We start from the raw sequence: 19609 nt of genomic DNA, 5'->3' as shown, positions 1-19609 counted from the left end.
CATATATAATAATAATTACTAAAATACTAAATTATATTGTTAATAAATCATTTGTTCAATGATAAAATTAAAGTTTTTTTTACATTAATTTCACGTTCTTCTCATATTTGTTTATATATATATATATAATACTCTATCTCCACCCTTTAAATAGGAGAATAATATGTTTCAACACACTCAAACTTATGTCTTCTTGCACTAGCAACAATGTCAATGTCAATCAAACTAAGACTCAATAGACATAAAATTAAAGTTTTAAAAACTTTGTAATCGTATGTTTGAGTCTTATCATATATGAATATTTAAACCTTTGTTGAAAATACGAGAGAATTTAAATAAAAAATATAAAAATAAAAAAATGAATTAAATATATTTTAGCTGTAAAGAGGCTAAAAATGTTTGTTTATGAGTAAGTTTCCTCTTTTGTACCCCCTTAAAATCAGTTGATTCTAAAAAGGGAAAATGGAAAAATCCAAACGGCGCCGTTTAAGCTACCGAACAACATATCCGGCCATTTCTCTTCTGTCAAATTTTGTTTTTAATCCCTATATTTTGTGTAAATTATGGATTTAGTACATATATTTTAATTGAATCAATTTTAGTTCAGTTGGTCAAATTTAATCCTTATATTTTTCAAAATTTAAATTTTAGTCCTGAATTAAATAATAGTAGTCTAATCCATTTAGTTAAATTGTGATATTAGTCTTGTACCATGCATAAAACTATAGATTTAGTCATTGTTCTCCAATTGAATCGTTTTTAGTATCTATACTTTTCGAATTTCAAATTTTCAATCTAAATACAAATGAAAACTATTGAATCTATTAATTATTTTTTTATGAGTAATATATGACATTACAATATGATAATATGATTACTGCATCGTATTTAGAAGGGAAAATTATCAAATTTATACATGAACTTTAGTCCAATGTGTAATTGGATATATGAACTTTGATTTGATGCAATTATATACATGAAACTTGAATTATGATTCATATGTGTATATAGAACTTTGATTTTCATTCAATTGTCAACATTTAAATAAATGAGTACATGCATTTATTTTTATATTGGATTAATATAATTGTTTGTGTATCAATATAGTCGGTTCTGCACTGATTCCAATTGCACCAACCGGGGAGTGCCATTCTTGTAACAAACCAGGATGACTACTTCTCTTTTCCACACCGGTGTAAATTCCAGTCTATACCGATTGCACCAGCTCATTCTGGCCAATTTCAGTTGCATTAGCTGAAGCATTGCTAACCGATCGATACATGAATAACGTTAAAAAATAGATAAAATTTATTATTTTTAACCAACTTTAATATTTTTTATTAATCAATTTAAATTTTAAATTTGAACTAAGGGAAAATAGCAACTTTAGAATTTTAAGTAGAAAAATAATGAATATTAAAAAGTACTAAACTCGAACACAACATATTATGTATGTTTTTGTTAAACTTTCATTTTATATATTTAGTATGGAATGATTTTATTGTGAATTTTTTAAAATAATGTTGTGGATAATTTTATTGTTTAATGTGTGGACTATGCGTCCACCGATACGATACTGACTACCTTGTTATGTATGCAATATACGAATGTAAACTTGTGTTAATTCGATGATGTTATTAGTGATTTGTGAAAATTAAATCCAATTAAATTTTTAAATATAAAATCGCATAAAACTAACTTTAATGTATGACATTACACATGAATCAAAGTTCATGTATAATTTCGATATTTATCCCTATTTAAATTTTATTTATTATATAAATAGTAAGAATAAAATGCACAAATTATCATGAACAAATTATCATGAATTTCTCATTTCTAACTATTTAAGTATTCAATTCACGCTATTTTTAAAATCCAAATCTAAATTCTAAAATTCAAGTTCCCAAATGCTAGCTTAATAAATCTAAGGGCTTAGCAAGAAAAATCGAAAACTGACTCAAATCGAGGTGTTTGGATGATTTATAGAAGATAAGTTTAAAGATCGTGATTACTCGAAATCGAGCTAAATTTTATTTTTTTAATATATATTAATATTTAATTTTATATGATATAAAAATAAATATTTTATATTTAGTGAAGGTAATTTAAAAGTCTAAAAATCCAAAACTAAAAATTAATATATAAAAATCGAGAATCTAATCGAATTATGATAGACGATTCACAAAATCCAAAAACCCTGATCGAATCAAACTGATATAACCCCTAAATCAAACTACTATCACTTGATGATGATTGAAATTACAAAATTTAAAAATTACAAGAAAAACAAAAAGTACCAAAATAAAATACAATAGGTTAAATTTTGTTATTAGTCTCTATATTTTATAAAATTTGTAGATTTGGTCTTTGTACTTTAATTTGATCAATATTATTCCTATACTTTTTAATTGTTTAATTTTAAATCCTGTGTTTTTCGAATTTTAAAATTTAGTATTGATCCAAATAGTAACAACTAAATCTATTTGATTAAATTCAATTATTAGTCTCGTACTATGCGTCCGTTTGTAGATTTTGTCTATATTCTCTAATTAGATTACTCTAAGTCCTTATAATTTTCAAAATTTAAAATTTCAGACTTACATAAAAGACCGTTGTTAATCCATTAACTGAAGTTTTAGTAATATGTGAAAATAACAAGCTGACGTAACATTATATATATGACAATATGTATGCCTCATTAGATATTGGAAATAACAAAACTTAAACTAATGAATTTAACAATTATCGTTTGGTGAAGATTATAATTTTAAAATTTGCAAAGTACAAGAACTACATACACAACTTTTGCAAAGTATAGTGACTAATGAAAGAATTTTACCAGTACTATAACAATGCAGGGACTAATAGAGAAATTTAACCAGTTTTATTTCCTCAATTTATATCTTACTCTAATTTAGTAACAGTATCGTATCTCGTTTTTTTTTTTTTTGCTTCCTTTCTTTGTTGTCATGGCGGCTCTCTCCACTGTTCCACACCTACAGATCCACTGCTCAAAGACCGAGTCAGACTCAGTTCATAAACCCATTACTTTCCCTTCAAAAACAATAAGACCCATCATCCATGTCCCGAAAAAACTGGTCTTTTCCCCAAAGAGTGTTGACGATAAGATCTCAAACAGCAATTTCCTTGCCAATGGACCCGTTCCTTCAACTCCAACTCGTTCAAAGTACGTATTTTAATCTAACCTCTTTGTTTTACGTTTTACATTTTACGTTTTGGGTTTTTGTTTTTGCTTCAGTTTACTTACTATACTTGCTGCTTTGCTGTTGGTTATGGTGAATTAAAGGGTGAGGCGGCATACGATTTCGGTGTTTGTTGGGGATGAAAGTGGGATGATTAATAGGATTGCTGGAGTTTTTGCTAGAAGAGGGTATAATATTGAGTCACTTGCGGTTGGTTTAAATAAAGATAAGGCACTTTTTACCATTGTTGTGTCTGGTACTGATAGAGTGCTTCAGCAAGTTGTGGAGCAGTTACAAAAGCTTGTGAATGTTTGGAAGGTATGATCTTATCCTGAAAATTCTTCATTATATTGTAGTGATATTTATTAGGCATGATAAAATTGAAGGATAGGGGTGGAAAGAAAGTAGTTTCCTTTCCTGCCATGCCATTGTTAACGTGCATAAGGGTAGGATTTGAATTATAAATTTTTGAGAGATTAAAATTTAATTTTATCAGTTATAAATTTATGATTTTATCATTTGAAAAGTGCTAAACAGAAACTTTTTAGGGCCAAAGTGCAAATTTATCATATATAAATTTATAATTTAATAATTCTTAAGGGGCTGAACTAAAAGTTTTCATTTTCGGGGCCAGGCTCCTACCTGCCCTCTTTAGATTCGCCTTTGAGAGGAAGACTTCTTTAGGTGAAGTCTGCAAAGTGTGGTTGGTTTGAAGCTGACCTGACTCTTCAATGGGCCGGTATTGTCTTCGAGACGAGCTGAGATTTTGTTTTTCGACTCTGCAGAGAGTGCTTAAAGAGGCTTCCTAGGGCACGGGTCCACAGAGTAAGAGTGACTTCAAAATGGACCTTGTGTAGTGTATGGTCACCTATGGAAGGAATGATAGCCATTTGCCTATGGTATGATTTGAATCCCCGACCTTAACATATAGGTCACTAGAGGGGAGGCATGTTACCACCTGATCTAGCTTAATCAAGTAGCAGCATATGTGCCCATAGTGGGTAAGAGTTCAAATCCTACCGTGCGTGGATGCTCATGTTTCTTTGGTAGGAGGTTGTGCGCAATGGATGTCCAATCCAACAAGACATTTTTGTCTTGTAAACTTTGCCTTTGGTTCGGGCTTTCATGAGAGTCAAGAAACATAATCCCAGCTCGACCAGGGGATCATACTGACACGTTGAGGGGTCTGCCGACTCCAGACCAATGACATTTTGTAGACTTTCGTGGAAGAAGTCGATTTCCTCTCAACACACCTTATGAAGTTTTTAAGTATCTCAAGATTGTCCAATATCTTAAAAGGGTTGATGACATTTTTATATATGTCAATTTATTAAATTTACTTCTTTTAATATGATGCATAGGTTGAAGATCTCTCAAATGAGCCTCAGGTTGAACGTGAGCTAATGCTAATAAAAGTGAATGCAGACCCAAAGTTCAGAGCTGAGGTAAATCCTGCTTGTGATTTTTAGAATGTTAAGACTTAAGAGTTCCTTCTAGATTTCCCTTTGATTGGCTGACCTTTTCTTGCTTATCAGATCATGTGGTTAGTGGACATCTTCAGGGCAAAGATTGTGGATATCTCAGAACATTCACTAACTATTGAGGTAATGAATGGATTATCTTCTTGTTGCTTCAGAATTTTTGGTGTTAATTGCCTGCAGATGAATTATTATTCAATAGATTAATAAACTTGAGGGGTAAAAGTACCTCATGCTGATGTATTGGGATCAGTTTTTTACAGTAGAAAAGAATGGAATTTTTAACAGAAAGATTATTTTACTCTTTAATTTAACGTATAAATACTAATTTGCTCTTAGTACAAAAGTCTCCATGGTACTTTTACCAAACTTAAAGCATTTCTTTCAAATTTTGGACTAAAAGATTTAATTATGTTTCTTCAGTGTTGAATCATAAGTTACATATCATGTGTTAAACACAGGTAACAGGTGATCCAGGGAAGATGGTTGCTGTGCAAAGAAATTTAAGCAAGTTTGGGATCAAAGAAATTGCTAGAACAGGAAAGGTAAATGAGCTTGATGAAAATTTCTAGTTGGTTCTTTATTAGTTCAAGGCTAGTAATGCATATGTTTATCCTCAAATCTCCTATTAGATTGCTCTTAGAAGAGAAAAAATGGGTGCATCTGCTCCATTCTGGCGATTTTCAGCAGCTTCATATCCTGATCTTGAAGAAACAGTACCTGATAACGCTTTTGCAGGGGCTAGAAAGCAATCAGTATTTAGTGAGGTCGATGTTTCTGGAGGGGTAAGCCTTTCTGTGCTCCTATATTCTGTCATTGCATAATTGATATACCTTCTGCTCCAAAATCTATAGTTTTATGTGTTTTTGTCTGCTCATGCAGGGAGACGTCTATCCGGTGGAGTCGCCTGATGGCTTTACGATCAATCAAGTTCTTGATGCTCATTGGGGTGTTCTCACTGATGACGATGTAAGCATGCTTATTGCTGGTTGTTAAGTGTCTCCTCTCTCTTTGTTACACATATATCCACACTAATAGATCATAAGTTGGTAAAAGTATCATGGAGGTACATTTACTTGGAGTCGGATTGCGTTTTGTCCCCTTTACTCAAAAAATGAGCAAATTAGTCCCTATATGTTAGATCAAAGAGCAAACTGGTATTTCTGTTAACAATTGGTTATTGTACGTCGAATTGAGGTACATGTGGCACGTCATGTGTAGCCGTCTAGTTATTTCGTCAACCACACCAATTTTTAATAATAGAAAAGGATGAAAATTTTAACTGAAAGGACTAGTTTGCCCTTTGATTTAACGTACAAGAATTAAGTTGCTCAATTTTTTTAGTAAAGGAGATGAAGTGTAGTTTGATTCCTAGTACATGGGTCATCATAAGTTCTGTTAGTTGTTAAGCATAAACAAGTAAGCCACAAGCTTCATGACTCGAGAGAATGAATTAGTTTCACTTTGAAATTTTACTTGTTCTTAGAACATGCTTGGTTCTATGTTCCAAGATTAATGTCCCTATTGGTGCTGAGCAACCTTTTTTTCACGAGTCACTGTTTAAAACGTATCTTCATGGTATCTTATTTTAACATTAACATTTTTGCTAATGTTTCTCAGACAAGTGGACATCAATCTCATACTTTATCCATGCTTGTAAATGACTCTCCGGGAGTTCTAAACCTTGTTACAGGTGTTTTTGCTCGAAGAGGCTATAATCTTCAGGTGAGTTTGCTGTCATTATTTCTTATCTCTTTCCTGCTTTGTTTTTTAGGGGTTTTAATCGGCTAAATCTTTTTACCATCATCAGAGTTTGGCTGTTGGACATGCTGAAGTTGAGGGGCTTTCCCGTATTACAACTGTTGTCCCTGGTACTGATGAATCAATTAGCAAATTAGTGCAGCAACTCTATAAGCTCGTAGATATGCATGAGGTGAGATTATACCGAAGGGTGCATTTCGAATCATTCACTAGTGAAGCAACTTTAAAACTATTAATTTCTTACACCTGAATCTGAGTAACATACTTTAACTATTTTGTGTTCGATACCGACTAACTTCCGTAACCAACTTGCAATGATGTTAGCCTTTGCTCCGTAATTTCTTGAGTGAACTCAACGGCTGACAATTGATTTCACTTCTTAGGTACGGGATCTTACACAGTTGCCATTTGCTGAACGAGAACTAATGTTGATAAAGATTGCTGTGAATGCCACTGCTCGACGAGATGTCCTTGACATTGCCAACATTTTTAGGGCCAAGGCTGTTGATGTTTCTGACCACACGGTCACCCTCGAGGTAATTATTTGGACACTTAGGTGTTAATCTTTGGTATAACATATGGAAAAGCATGTTCGTATCCGATACGTTTAGTCCGAACAGCATAAACCCATTGCATTTGTCTACGTTACTCTAGCCCTTCATCCCCTAAAATATGTGTCTGATATCCGTATTCTGACACATTCATACATAACATGGAGGTCCAAATATGTAAAAGCAAACTTGAGCTTATCTGTATTTGACACTTTCTTTTCCAAGTCCAAGTATAACAATATGTTTGTATGCATATTCCAGCTTACAGGAGATCTAGACAAGATGGTTGCACTGCAGAGATTGTTGGAGCCCTACGGTATCTGTGAGGTTCGTCAATAACATTTGGCATCCAGTGTAACAATCACATCATCTATCTTCACAGTATAACGACATTCCTTCATTCTTTTTGTACATATTTAGGTTGCTCGAACTGGACGTCTCGCACTGGTGAGAGAGTCGGGTGTCGACTCCAAATATCTACGTGGATACTCTTTTCCTCTATAAAATTTCAAAGTATTTTTAAGGTATTGGTGTGATATGTAGGACATATTTTGCTCTTTGTATACAGTTTGTGTTATATTTTGAATAATCAGAACTCTAGTGAAATAGATGGTTTTTATTATTATTTATTTATCAAAATTATATGAAAAAAAATATGAAAATGGCATAAGATCTCGATTAATTACAAGAATAGACCGTATTCTACAGTAAACTTGGGTGTCGCTACATTATCAGGCAGCGCCACCCTAGACTTTCTGCTATTTGCTGCCATCAATCCCGGTGAAGTAAAAAAAAAAATTTTTAACTAGTATTGTTAAGTGGTCAAGCGGCCCAAAAAAATACGAATATTTTTTAAATACGAAACAAATATTATACGATTACAATTTTTTTTATAGTGGTGCTGTCAATAACAAAGAAAAAGGAAAAAAAAAAAAAAGAAAAGAAAAAGGTGATGTAAGGTGGTGTTGCCAACCTGTCCAGTTGCATCAGTTTGAAATGTAAAAAAATTGATTGTGTGGTATATTGGGCTGCTGAGCTAAGCATATCAACCATCATTGATGATCTCGGTTGTTGATAATCAGAAGTGGAATAAGGTATCTTTAGATGATAAGGGTAGCCTTTGGAATTTTGGCATAAAACTTTCATTACGCAACTTCGGATGATAAGAACTACCCTCCTATTGTGCTTGTGTCCTTACAGGTTTGGGTTCAGGGTCGGGAGGAGGAGGCGAATGTCTTCGGCAAGGATGGGATCGACTTGGCCCACTTTATTAATGCCCTCATCAGTACATGTGTCTAGAGACTACTATCGACTGCTCACCAAACAAACATGATAACCCGTTTTCCATGTACTAACCGGGGCCTCCTATCCATTCGGGTGTTTCACATTACAATTCATTGTTGATGCTCCAATGTCCAATTCTTTGCATATTTTCCCTACTTATTAATGTCATGGACATTGTCGAAGTTGTCTGGAACGCCCAAAACATTTTGCTTACACTTGAATTATCGCAGAGCGGTCCTCGTTGTACCACTCAACGGTTGAAGAATTCATAACAGGTGCATTAATGCACCACATATATGAATGGTGGTAAACCAACTAGGAATTACACTTGTAACATTTGACATAATATATGACATCCACACGAACTACATAATTAATAACATGATTATAGAAATATCAGAAATAAATAACTAAAACAATTACATGACATGAATATAATTTTATTTTGAAAAAAAATTATCTCTTCTTCGACATATGCCTCAATCATTTGTCTGTACACAATGAAGGTTTTCGACTTTCCTATCCCCAAACAAGTACACCATCTAAATAACATTTTCATAAAAAAATAATTCTTATTCGATGTTTTAATTTTTTTTTACCTACTTGGTGCTTGTATCTTGTGTATCATTTTTTTTTGCCTGACGTACAACGTTGCTAATAGTGCCAAACCCAAACTGTATGAAGGAGCAACTTGAAAATAAACCAACAGAGGTATGTACATCAAGTGGACTTTATTATTACATGCATCCAACATGAGTACCCCTTATTAGCTTCAGCATATACACCCGAACAACGCACATTTTCTCCCATTGTGAGACACTACTGGTAAAGTTTTGAAATTTTGCTCTAGCTAGAAAAATTTCAATATGGTAAATTTAACAACACCATCACCCAACGATTGTCCAAGCAACTGATAGCAAAACGATGTACGTTCGATCACTTTACTTTAACTCATGACCACAACACCATCAATTGGGAGCTCGAATTGCAATGTAACATCTTCTAAGATGATGGTGCACTCCCCACACAACAAATAAAATGTGTGTCTCCGGGCGTTACCTCTCAACTAAGGTGGATGTCAAGTTGGTCCTAAGCTCAAACATCCTAATCAATGTCGTCGTTCCAAATCTTACGGCATCCAAATAGGGGAAAATACATTCGTCCGACTACTAGCTTAGACCATGGACACGTGTTCTCAAGATGCGGTACTCACCCTGTCCATAACAAATTGCCATATTAGTTAAATATGCTAATTAAAAAATAAAGCCGTGCAAATTTGTAAAATGCCCATGAGTAGCAAGTAACAATTTGTTTTTACTGGGACATCAATCATCGTGGCAGTATGATTGGTTGCTCTACTCAATAAACCCATTTCGACATTTGAACAAGCAAAATTGAATAAACATATCATTTTAGAACATAAACTCTTCCACATAATAATATTTACCACAACCCATTTTTGTAAATAATTTTATTTTTATTTTATTTAAATATAATATACAAATTATTATTACAAACAATGAAAACATCCATTAAAACTACATAATTTCTTCCTAAAATTTCAGCCCAAACAATTTTTTCCTCCCAAATCCCAACACAAAACAACTAAATATAAAAAAAAAAAGAAATCACTCTACTTCACTCAAATCCCATGTTGTATATGGAGAGGACCAGTATCATATAAAATGGGTAAGTAACTTAAGAAAAGAATCAAGTGTGCATTTTAGGATAGGGAGCCGTGATCGATTGTCAAGCGGCACCAGCCTGCTGCCGATGTGACTAATTGATCACGACTTCATACCTTCAAATGTACATCACATTTTTTTATCACATTTTTTTTTGTTAAGCCCTTTTTTTAACTGTATTATTGACTAATAATAGGAAATAATTTAGAGTGGTGCTGCTTGATAGGTTGGCGACACTCATATTTACTATAAAAAACATTCAATTTTTATAAATAATTTAGATCCAATATCATTTTCGTAATTAACTTTTTTATATTATTTGTATGAAAAACCCCAAATAGACTCTTGTTCAAACGCACATGTCCAACGCATATCCGAACATAAATACAAAATACATTGAAATAAAACACAACACACATGCACGAATTATACCGGTGTTATTTTCCGTATAAGTGCATCAATCACGGGCGACGACGACTAACTGTTTCCCGACATTGCGACCGATGAAGAGGCCAATGAGAGCTGTTGGAGCACTCTCAATACCTTCGGCTACGTCTTCAATGTACGTTATCTTCCCTTCTTTGATGCTAGGTATAACCATTTCTAGATACTTGGGATACAAGTGATAGAAATCACTGACGATAAACCCTTGCATCCGGACCCGTTTCGGAATGATGTACATCAAGTTGTGCGTTGCTTCGGGTTTGTCATTGTTGTACTGTGAGATCATTCCGCATACAGCGATACGACCATGGACTCTCATGTTGAGCAGCACTGCATCGAGCATCTTTCCCCCGACGTTTTCAAAGTAAATATCGATGCCTTCTGGGAAGTACCTGGCAAAACATATCACATCCGATCAAAGTCAGATAATAGATCATGTGATTCGTCTGTTGAACCAATCTGAGTTCTAGTAACTACTGACCTTTTTAAAGCAGCATCCAAGTCCGGCTCTTCCTTGTAGTTGAATGCCTCATCGAACCCAAACTTATTCTTCAGCAGATCAATCTTTGATACGGAAATCATCAAAGACGTTTAGATAAAAAGGGGAAGAAACAAGAAATGGAGGAATAAATGACAAAACCGAGAACTTACTTTCTCTTTGCTTCCGGCACTTCCAACAACATAACAGCCTAACAATTTCGCAAATTGCCCAACAAGCTGACCAACTGCTCCGGATGCAGCCGATACATAGACATATTCCCCTTTCTTCGGGGTGCAGATTTCGTAAAAACCAGTATAAGCAGTCATACCAGCCATACCTATAATGATGAAATCAATGAACAATCAAACGAGCACACGTATGTTCTTATTACGTTATCAAGATTAACCTATTACTAACCATGAAACATAACCCAGATCATATAAGTGGCACGAATCTAAACCATGCGACTCGACTTTGTGTCGCACATACATATATCTGACACCCAGCAATCGAGTCCGAGTATCAACTTACCAAGAAGTCCAGTATAGTAGGTAAGAGGCAAATCTGTGTGTTGAATTTTGAACAAAAGACCAGGCGCCGTTAAGAGAGAATACTCTTCCCAACCGGTCGTCCCCCACACGAGATCGCCATTTTTGTATTCCGGATGAGTCGAATCCACGACTTTGGCCACTCCATAGCCGGATATAGGCTGCGTAATGTAACTAGTTAACAGGTAAATTAAGGCATTGTTCGATAAAATGTTGATCTTTTATTACTCGAAATTGATTATGACAGTAGGTGTCTACGGATCTAGATCTGATGTTAACCAAGACTTTATCATTATGTTACGAGCTCGGTTGACAAATTGCAACATTTGTACTGGTCGGATTTAGGGGGCCGGCAGGATTAAATCAAAATTTTATCATTTTTTGGCGGTCAAAGTGCAATTTTACCACTGGATACACGTATTTGACACTGAATCAACTCAATCCTAAACAGCCAGAACTCAGCATTGGGAACTAAAAACCTTGATTTGAGCTAAAAATTCTAATTAAACTCTCCAAATTTTTTTCTTTTTGAAATTCTCATTAAATTCCCCTACCAAGCTTCTTATAAACCGTACCAGCAAAGTCATCAAACAAAACCTATTTACTAAAAAAAAAACAGATCAAAATTGAAAATAAAAACATGGGAAAAAAGGGAAATTTTTTCAGTTCAGATTCATGAAACTCACCGATCCGGGCTCAAAAGACGGCACATACGAATCTTCGAGCTTCTTCATACGATTTCTCATGTAAGGATCGCAAGATAAGTAGAGATTTTTCACTAAAATTGCATCTTTAGTCCCTTCTGGAACTTTCAATTGGATGCTTTTTTCTTTAATTTCCATATCTGATTCCTTGGGCAAACCGGCATTCACATAGTTCTTGAGAACCACTTGCTTGTTCTTCACTAACGCTTCATCAGCCATTTTTGTTGCTTGAAACTAAAAAAAAAAAAAAAAAAAAGATTCAAAGTTTTAAGAAAAAAAGAGTGAGACTTTAATGGCAAAAGTTAAAAAGATGGAAATGACCGGGTGATTATATCAAAGAAAATAATTGATAAAAAAACAAAAAAAAGAAAAAAAAGAAAAAGAGAGTGAAGGTGGGAAGATATTTTTTTAAAGGGAAACCTTTTAGAAAGATATTTTATTCGAGGGGAAATTATACTTGTTCATAAGTCGAGTTATTTGTCTAGGTCAAAGGGCTCGAAAAAAAATATTAAACTTGAAAAGTGAGTTTGAACAAAAAAATTAGATTCGTTTAAAATATGAGTAACATTGAAGGCTCTAGCTTAACTCGACCCAACTCATTTTTAAGTTTATAATTTTTTATATTATGTTATTTTTATATATTATGTAATTTAGAACATATTAAAAAAATAAATTTATACTAAATATATAATACTACTCTAATGTAAACAGTAAAATAATGTTAAGATGATTATATAAAAAATTTCAATAAATAAAAAATGTATAAAATTGTTAAATAATTTTTAAATAAATTTTTTTACAAATATAGATAAAATTTTAAACCTATATTTCGGACCAGGTCGAGCTTAATATACGACGTTCTTTTACTCAACTAACCGTGTATAAAATAATAATCCAAGCAAAATTATATTTCTTAAAAATAAATAATATATTCCTAATTTCTAAAATAATAAATTAGGAAACTTTGATACATTAGATTTGATATGATTTTTCCATTATGTGTATTTATATGTTTCCATATATATATATTACAAATAAATGATAAATAAATGATATTACTATCTATAATATTTTACCATATAAACTAATGTCTTATAATATATATATATATACATACACATATATGGTAAAATATATTACAATTGAATTTTATTATATGGTAACATATATCTACACTACTATATATATAAAAAGGAAGGGTCTAAGGGTGTTTTTGCTTTTATTTTTTTATTATTTTTATTTTTAACGATAATGATGACAATGCAAGGATGTAAATTTTAACGGTTTGATCAATGTGATACATTTCTGTTTTGTCTCAGAATTCTTCAAGTGTTGCTATTATTGTCAGATGGCCTTTCTCCTTTTAGAGGATTATTTTTTCGGACTTTGTTGAATATCAGTTTGTAGTGTCTTATTTATCATTTGCACAATATATTGTGCCTTTATATTCTTATTGTTCATGATTTCTATTAATGAAAGTATTTTCTTTAAAAAAAACAGAAAAAAATTTCACAAGCAAAATTAAAATAATTTATGCTTTTTTTTCCTAATGAAATAAATTTAGAAATAAAAAAATACATTCAAAAAAAATTCTAGCCCAAAAGTGTCCATATTTTGATTTAGCTTAATTCACGATTTGACCTTTAAATTATATTCATTTTCCCACTTTAGTATATGAAACTTTTGTCCCACTTTGATACTAAACTATCCTTTTCATCTTAGTTTACCCCTAAAAATAAAAAATTTAACAATAAGAACATGACATGTAGCACATTCTTATTGCCGCAATGATAATTCATATACCAAAATGAGAAATCGAATATACTTTATGGGCAAAATTATAAATAAAGCGTTTTGATCTAAAATTTCGATTACAAGCAATTAACAGCCACCACTTGTTTACCAATATTACGGCCACTAAAGATCCCGACGAGCGCTTTGGGAGCATTTTCCAAGCCATCAGCAACATCTTCAACATAAACTACTTTGGATTCTTTGATCAATGGCAATATTATTTCTAGGTATTTGGGGTAAAGATGGTAGTAGTTCGTCGCTAGATAGCCTTGCATTCGAGCTTCTTTCAATACCATCGACGACAAATTCTGGATGCCGTCGGGTTGTTCTCTGTTGTATTGCGAGATCATGCCACACACCGCAATGCGGGCGTGGGGTCTCAGGTTGAGTAGCACCGCGTCTAGCATCTTCCCGCCGACATTGTCGAAGTAAATGTCAATGCCTTCAGGACAATGCCTGTTTCGAAAATAAAGGGTCGACGTTAGATTTCGATTATGGTGCTTGGATTCGAGCATGAGTGTGAGAAATTGTGCGTTACTAACCTTTTCAATGTTGCATCGAAGTTGGGCTCGTCTTTATAGTTGAAAGCCTCATCAAAACCAAATTTGTTCTTCAAGATATCAACCTTACATTGAAGAAGTGAAAAAAAAGGCTAATTATGAATTTGGTCTCTCTACTATGTTGAAATTTGGGATTTAATCCCTTTACATTAATTTGATGTAATCTGGTCTCAATTTTTAACCATATTAGTTGCCATCATAAAGTGATGACATGGATTTTTTCAAAATTTTATTTGTTAACTAGCAATGCTATCAATTTAGAATCCTAGATAACCATTTTCAATCAATAGGTTAAAATATGCTCCAAGTCTCTGTATTCTTCGTATATTTGGAATTTAATCTCCTACTTAAATTTTCAGAAATTTAACCCTCTACTTTTTTAATTTAAAAATGTAATAAGGTCCATTATAACGTCATTTTTTGTTCCAAGGGTCTCAAATGGGTTTCTTTTTTAAAATTTCAAAATGTCACACCTATGAATTTAAAAGGATTTTACTAGTGTTAATAATTGATTAGAATTTTTAAAATTGAAAAGTAAAGGGACCAAATTCAAATGTACAAGAGTACAGGGACTTGGAGCATATTTTAACCTCATTCGATAATCAAGTTACATATCAATCGAATGCTTAACCCTATTTTTTTTAAAAATCCATGTCATCACTTTAACCACATCAACTAATGATATTATCAATTCCTACCTACATGGCCAAAGAAGTCAATTTCTACCTACTAATAACATTATAAGATAAAAAAAGAATTAGGGCAAATTAAAGGGATTAAATCCAAATTTTAGCATAATAGAGGGACTAAAACCGGGATTAGACCTTAAAGGAAACAATAGTATTAAGACTCAAAGTCCTCTATTCTTTCAAATGCAATAACAATCCAATTGAAAAATGTTTTCTCTTTTGTCAGAATTGCTGTAAGCAGTGGTAAAACACTGGGGTATAAATATCAGAAATGAATATAGGCTCCTCTTGAGTTTAGTTTTAATATTCAATTCAATACGGGCTACATAATGGTGATTGATCTGGATACCAAATTGAACATTTAAGCCAAATCTAGATATCAAATAGTATATTAACCCTAAAAAGAATAGGAATAGCATGCAAAGAGGCTACCTTCTCTGGGCTACCAGCACTTCCAACAACATGGCAACCATGGAGCTTGGCAAATTGCCCCACTAGCTGACCAACTGCACCACATGCTGCTGAAACAAACACATAGTCTCCTTTCTTTGGAGCACAAAGCTCATAGAAACCAATATATGCTGTTATCCCAGGCATACCTATTAACCATCTTACATTTATTATCGATATTACATAACTGTATTCAACACTCACACGGAGTCTAAGTAACCTATTTTATTATATATCAATTCCCTCTTTTATGCATTCGTTCTTATATGTTCTTAGATTTTCTTTGGTTACATTCTTATATTAAGTTCTGCTATTTCTAAAATCTAATGTACCAAATTTGTTATCATATGTGTAATGCTATGTCAGCTTATTATTTTTACATATTACTCACTAAAAATCTAGTTAACGGATTAATGATTGTCATTTGTGTCAAGACTAAAATTTCAAATTCGAAAAGTATAGACATAGAATGATCCAATTGGAGAAAATGAACTAAATCTACAATCGTACACATAGTATAGGACTAGTAATTGAATTTAACTAAACGAATTTAACTACTATTGTTTGGGGCAAGACTAAAGTTTCAAATTTGAAAAGTATTGGGACTAAAATTGATCAAATAAAAGTATAAGGACTAAATCCATAACTTCAACAAAGTATAGGGACTAATATTAGAATTTAACCATTTCTTTCCCTATGATTTGGATCAAATTATCATTTTGATCCTTTTACCATGCTCAAAATTTGAATTTAACCCTCATACTTTAATTTAACACAGGTTTTTTTCTCTTCTTAAAAACACCCCCTCCAACTCATCATACTATTGTGAACCTTTTATTTGTTGGAAGGATTATTTTTAAAGAAAAATCAATATCAACGATTTAACATGAACAATTAATGATTTTAAGTATTTGGGCTAACTAATGACATTATAACACGTACATAGATAGAAGAGAACAATTCAATCCTGAACAACCTTAACCTAAGATAGAAGAGAATTGATAGTTACCAAGAATTCCAGCATAGTAGGAAAGAGGTACATCGGTATGTTGGATTTTAAAGAAATTTTTAGGGTCTGAAATTAGACTATACTCCTCCCAACCAGTTATTCCCCACACCAAATCATCCATTGCAAAGCCAGGATGTGCTGAATCCAAAACTTTAGCCACTCCATATCCAGTTATAGGCTGCAAATTCGAGCTAAAATTAGTCCGTGTGTCCGAATTACTAATAATATGCATACCGACACTATCAATGATTACATATCATTAACAATGAAGTTAAATGAATTTAATTTTAAAAATTTTTGATGAAGTGTTATTATTTGGTTCACTTATTGCAATGAAATTAAAGAATCAAGTGTAAAAAGAATCTCGTGTGTTGGCCTGATGGGCAAAATGTTTATCGTCCTAGGTGTGACTTGGGTTCGAAATTAAGTTATATATTTTTATAAGAGCTAAAATACAGTTTAACAGAGAACTAAACTAAAATTCTAGCATTTTTGGAGGGCCAAACTATATATTAACTTAAAAATTTTATAAATTTTGAGGAGTCTAAAGCAACAATTTCTCATTTTAGGGGCGGGGGAGAGCCCCTACTCGTCCCGTCATCGGAGTCTAAATTATTGTGAAAGCTCTTCACAGTGTTTATTTTCTATATTGCAAAGAATCGAAAAGAAATATCGAATTTCTTACCACTCAACAAAATCTATAAATATCCATCACTAATAATGAAAAGGTGATAGAAATTTGTGAGGCTTAATTAATTTCTACACTAATTGAAACAATCTCAGATCTTTGACAACGTAGTTGAGAATTTGTAGGCTAAATCCAAACAAAAATCAATCACATTTCACTTTTTTACAATCATCCAACTATTCATTTTAACGGATGTTGAAATTCAAATATCAAATATTCGATTTTCAAAACACAATAAAACTTGATTATGATAACGCTGATGAAAATGAAAGGAAGTGATTAAAATTACCGAACCGAGGACGTAAGGATCAGTTAATTGTCGTTCGAGCTTCATCATTTTGAAGATCATGTAGGGATCGCATGAGAGATAAAGATTCTTGAGGATGATGGAATTAGAATCCTTTGGTACTTTGAGTTTGATGGTTCCGGCTGTCAAATGCATATCGGTTTCTTGTGGTGAACCAGATACATAGTGTTTCAGTATCACCTTCATGTTGCTTGCTTCATCCATGCCACCCGTCGCCATTTTCCTTGGTAATGAATACTATGGAGAGAGATCTAGATTTACAAAGTGACTAGTAATTTATAGGAGAGATATTTAGGGTTGATTTCGATTTGGTTCAATTTAGTTTTTTTTTTAATTGTGATTGATGTGATATGTTAATTTTGATTTGAATTTAGAAATTCGATTTTATCAAATTGAATACAAATTATATATGGTTTGATTTGATTAAAAAAATTAATCCAACATGATTAAATATGAGCTCGAAATGATCTAAAATCGAATTTGATTTGAACCGGGAATTAACTAGAACGAAAATGATTCAAAAATTTTAAAACCCAATTTGATTATAAAATAATCCAACACCGTTCTATATGAACTTGAAATAATCAAATCCGAAATTGAAATTGATTTAAACTTGAAACTAACCTGAATCAAAATGATCTGGAAGTTTTAAAACCTAACTTGACTAAACAAGATAATCCAACACCGTTCAATATGAGCCCAAAATGATCAAAATTAACTTGAACCAAAATGATTTGGAAACTTTAAACTCGATTTGACTAAAAAAATTATTCAAACACCGTTCAATATGAGCCCGAAATTATCTGAAACTAAATGACTTGAACCTGAACTTAAAATTAACCCGAACCAAAATGATCCAAAAAATTTAAAACCCGATTTGACTAAAAAAATAATCCAACACCATTCAATATTAGTCTAAAATGATCAATTTTGAAATGATCCGAAATTAAAATTGATTTGAATGTGAAACTAACCCGAACAAAATATTTTAAATTTGAGAATTTGAAGAATCTTGGGTTTGGGATTCGGACCGGTTTAAATCATTTTGTGTTATTGTTATTTTTTATTTAAATTGTTAATTTTTATGGTCAAACTAGGTTGGTCAGATATGGATTCGTATTAGTAGGATCAACTTTTTGAGTCTGGGTTATTGAGTATATTGATTCGAGTCATTTTAGATTTTTATTTGAATTTGACACTTGAATTTGAATAATTTTGAGTTGTTTGTTTAAATTATATCTTAATCTCGTGAAATACTCAAATTTTAATTTGATTCCATATCTTAATTTTTATTTATTATTTTATTGTTAATAACACACTCTAAAGATTTGACCATGTAAATTTCATTCAAAAAATTTTATTAATTGCTGCATCATTATGATTTGTTCCATGTAAATTCGTGAGCCCCGTTCTTCCTGCGATTTTTTGCCATTTTGCATATCTGTTCACCGTCGAGAGCGACCATCCCCACCAGGTCTGTCAACAGTCTAGTCACCTTACCTTGTCTCTTAATCTTCATAGTTTCGTCTAGGAAAGTCACCAATTTTGAGCGCAGTATAGGCTTCCCAGCCACTGCTCGCATCTGCTTCATATGCTCCAATATGCTTTGCAGAGCGGATTCATCGCTTTATTAATATTCATTAAAAAATCGGCTTTATATAAATGAAAAATAATTAAAAACAACATTAAATCAATTATCATTATAGCTCATCTCTGACCAGGCCTGTTAGATTTCTTTGCTTTCTTTGTTTTTGTTGGGAACTCGATGAGCCCAACACAACTACTATAAAAGACCTTGGACCTACAAGTAATATTACCTAAGACCGAGGACCTTTTACAGAAGTCGAGCAATCGAATGAGGTGAAGTTGGTTCATTGTCGTTCAGATGTCCAACTTGCTGATATTCTCTCAAAACCTCTTGGAAGAATGAGGTTTGAGAAGCTAAGACAAGATAATGGAGTTCACAACAT

The 19609-nt window shown here is 32.6% G+C and overlaps 3 protein-coding genes across 3 annotated transcripts; 1 reads left to right on the top strand and 2 right to left on the bottom strand.

Annotated features, from left to right (window-relative positions):
* Positions 1 to 2902: 2902 nt before the first annotated feature.
* On the top strand, positions 2903 to 7621 carry LOC107927325 (acetolactate synthase small subunit 2, chloroplastic). Its single transcript, XM_016858389.2, has 12 exons — positions 2903 to 3190; positions 3311 to 3524; positions 4568 to 4651; positions 4742 to 4810; positions 5146 to 5229; positions 5317 to 5469; positions 5567 to 5653; positions 6305 to 6409; positions 6495 to 6617; positions 6829 to 6981; positions 7258 to 7323; positions 7417 to 7621. The coding sequence occupies exons 1-12, from the start codon at positions 2973 to 2975 to the stop codon at positions 7498 to 7500; spliced, it is 1440 nt and encodes a 479-aa protein (XP_016713878.1). The 5' UTR covers positions 2903 to 2972; the 3' UTR covers positions 7501 to 7621.
* A 2636-nt stretch (positions 7622 to 10257) lies between these two features.
* On the bottom strand, positions 10258 to 12560 carry LOC107927492 (2-alkenal reductase (NADP(+)-dependent)). Its single transcript, XM_016858570.2, has 5 exons — positions 12125 to 12560; positions 11422 to 11599; positions 11061 to 11227; positions 10891 to 10973; positions 10258 to 10801 (listed from the first exon to the last, which is right to left on the bottom strand). The coding sequence occupies exons 1-5, from the start codon at positions 12359 to 12361 to the stop codon at positions 10423 to 10425; spliced, it is 1044 nt and encodes a 347-aa protein (XP_016714059.2). The 5' UTR covers positions 12362 to 12560; the 3' UTR covers positions 10258 to 10422.
* A 1319-nt stretch (positions 12561 to 13879) lies between these two features.
* Positions 13880 to 18039, bottom strand: LOC107927428 (2-alkenal reductase (NADP(+)-dependent)). The gene is made up of 5 exons (XM_016858475.2): positions 17622 to 18039; positions 16645 to 16822; positions 15618 to 15784; positions 14479 to 14561; positions 13880 to 14392 (listed from the first exon to the last, which is right to left on the bottom strand). The coding sequence occupies exons 1-5, from the start codon at positions 17856 to 17858 to the stop codon at positions 14014 to 14016; spliced, it is 1044 nt and encodes a 347-aa protein (XP_016713964.1). The 5' UTR covers positions 17859 to 18039; the 3' UTR covers positions 13880 to 14013.
* Between the last annotated feature and the right edge of the window lie 1570 nt (positions 18040 to 19609).

This window comes from Gossypium hirsutum, chromosome A02 (genome assembly GCF_007990345.1).
Source record: "Gossypium hirsutum isolate 1008001.06 chromosome A02, Gossypium_hirsutum_v2.1, whole genome shotgun sequence".
Classification (NCBI taxonomy): Eukaryota; Viridiplantae; Streptophyta; class Magnoliopsida; order Malvales; family Malvaceae; genus Gossypium; species Gossypium hirsutum.
This window is presented reverse-complemented; position numbering and strand designations above follow the sequence as displayed.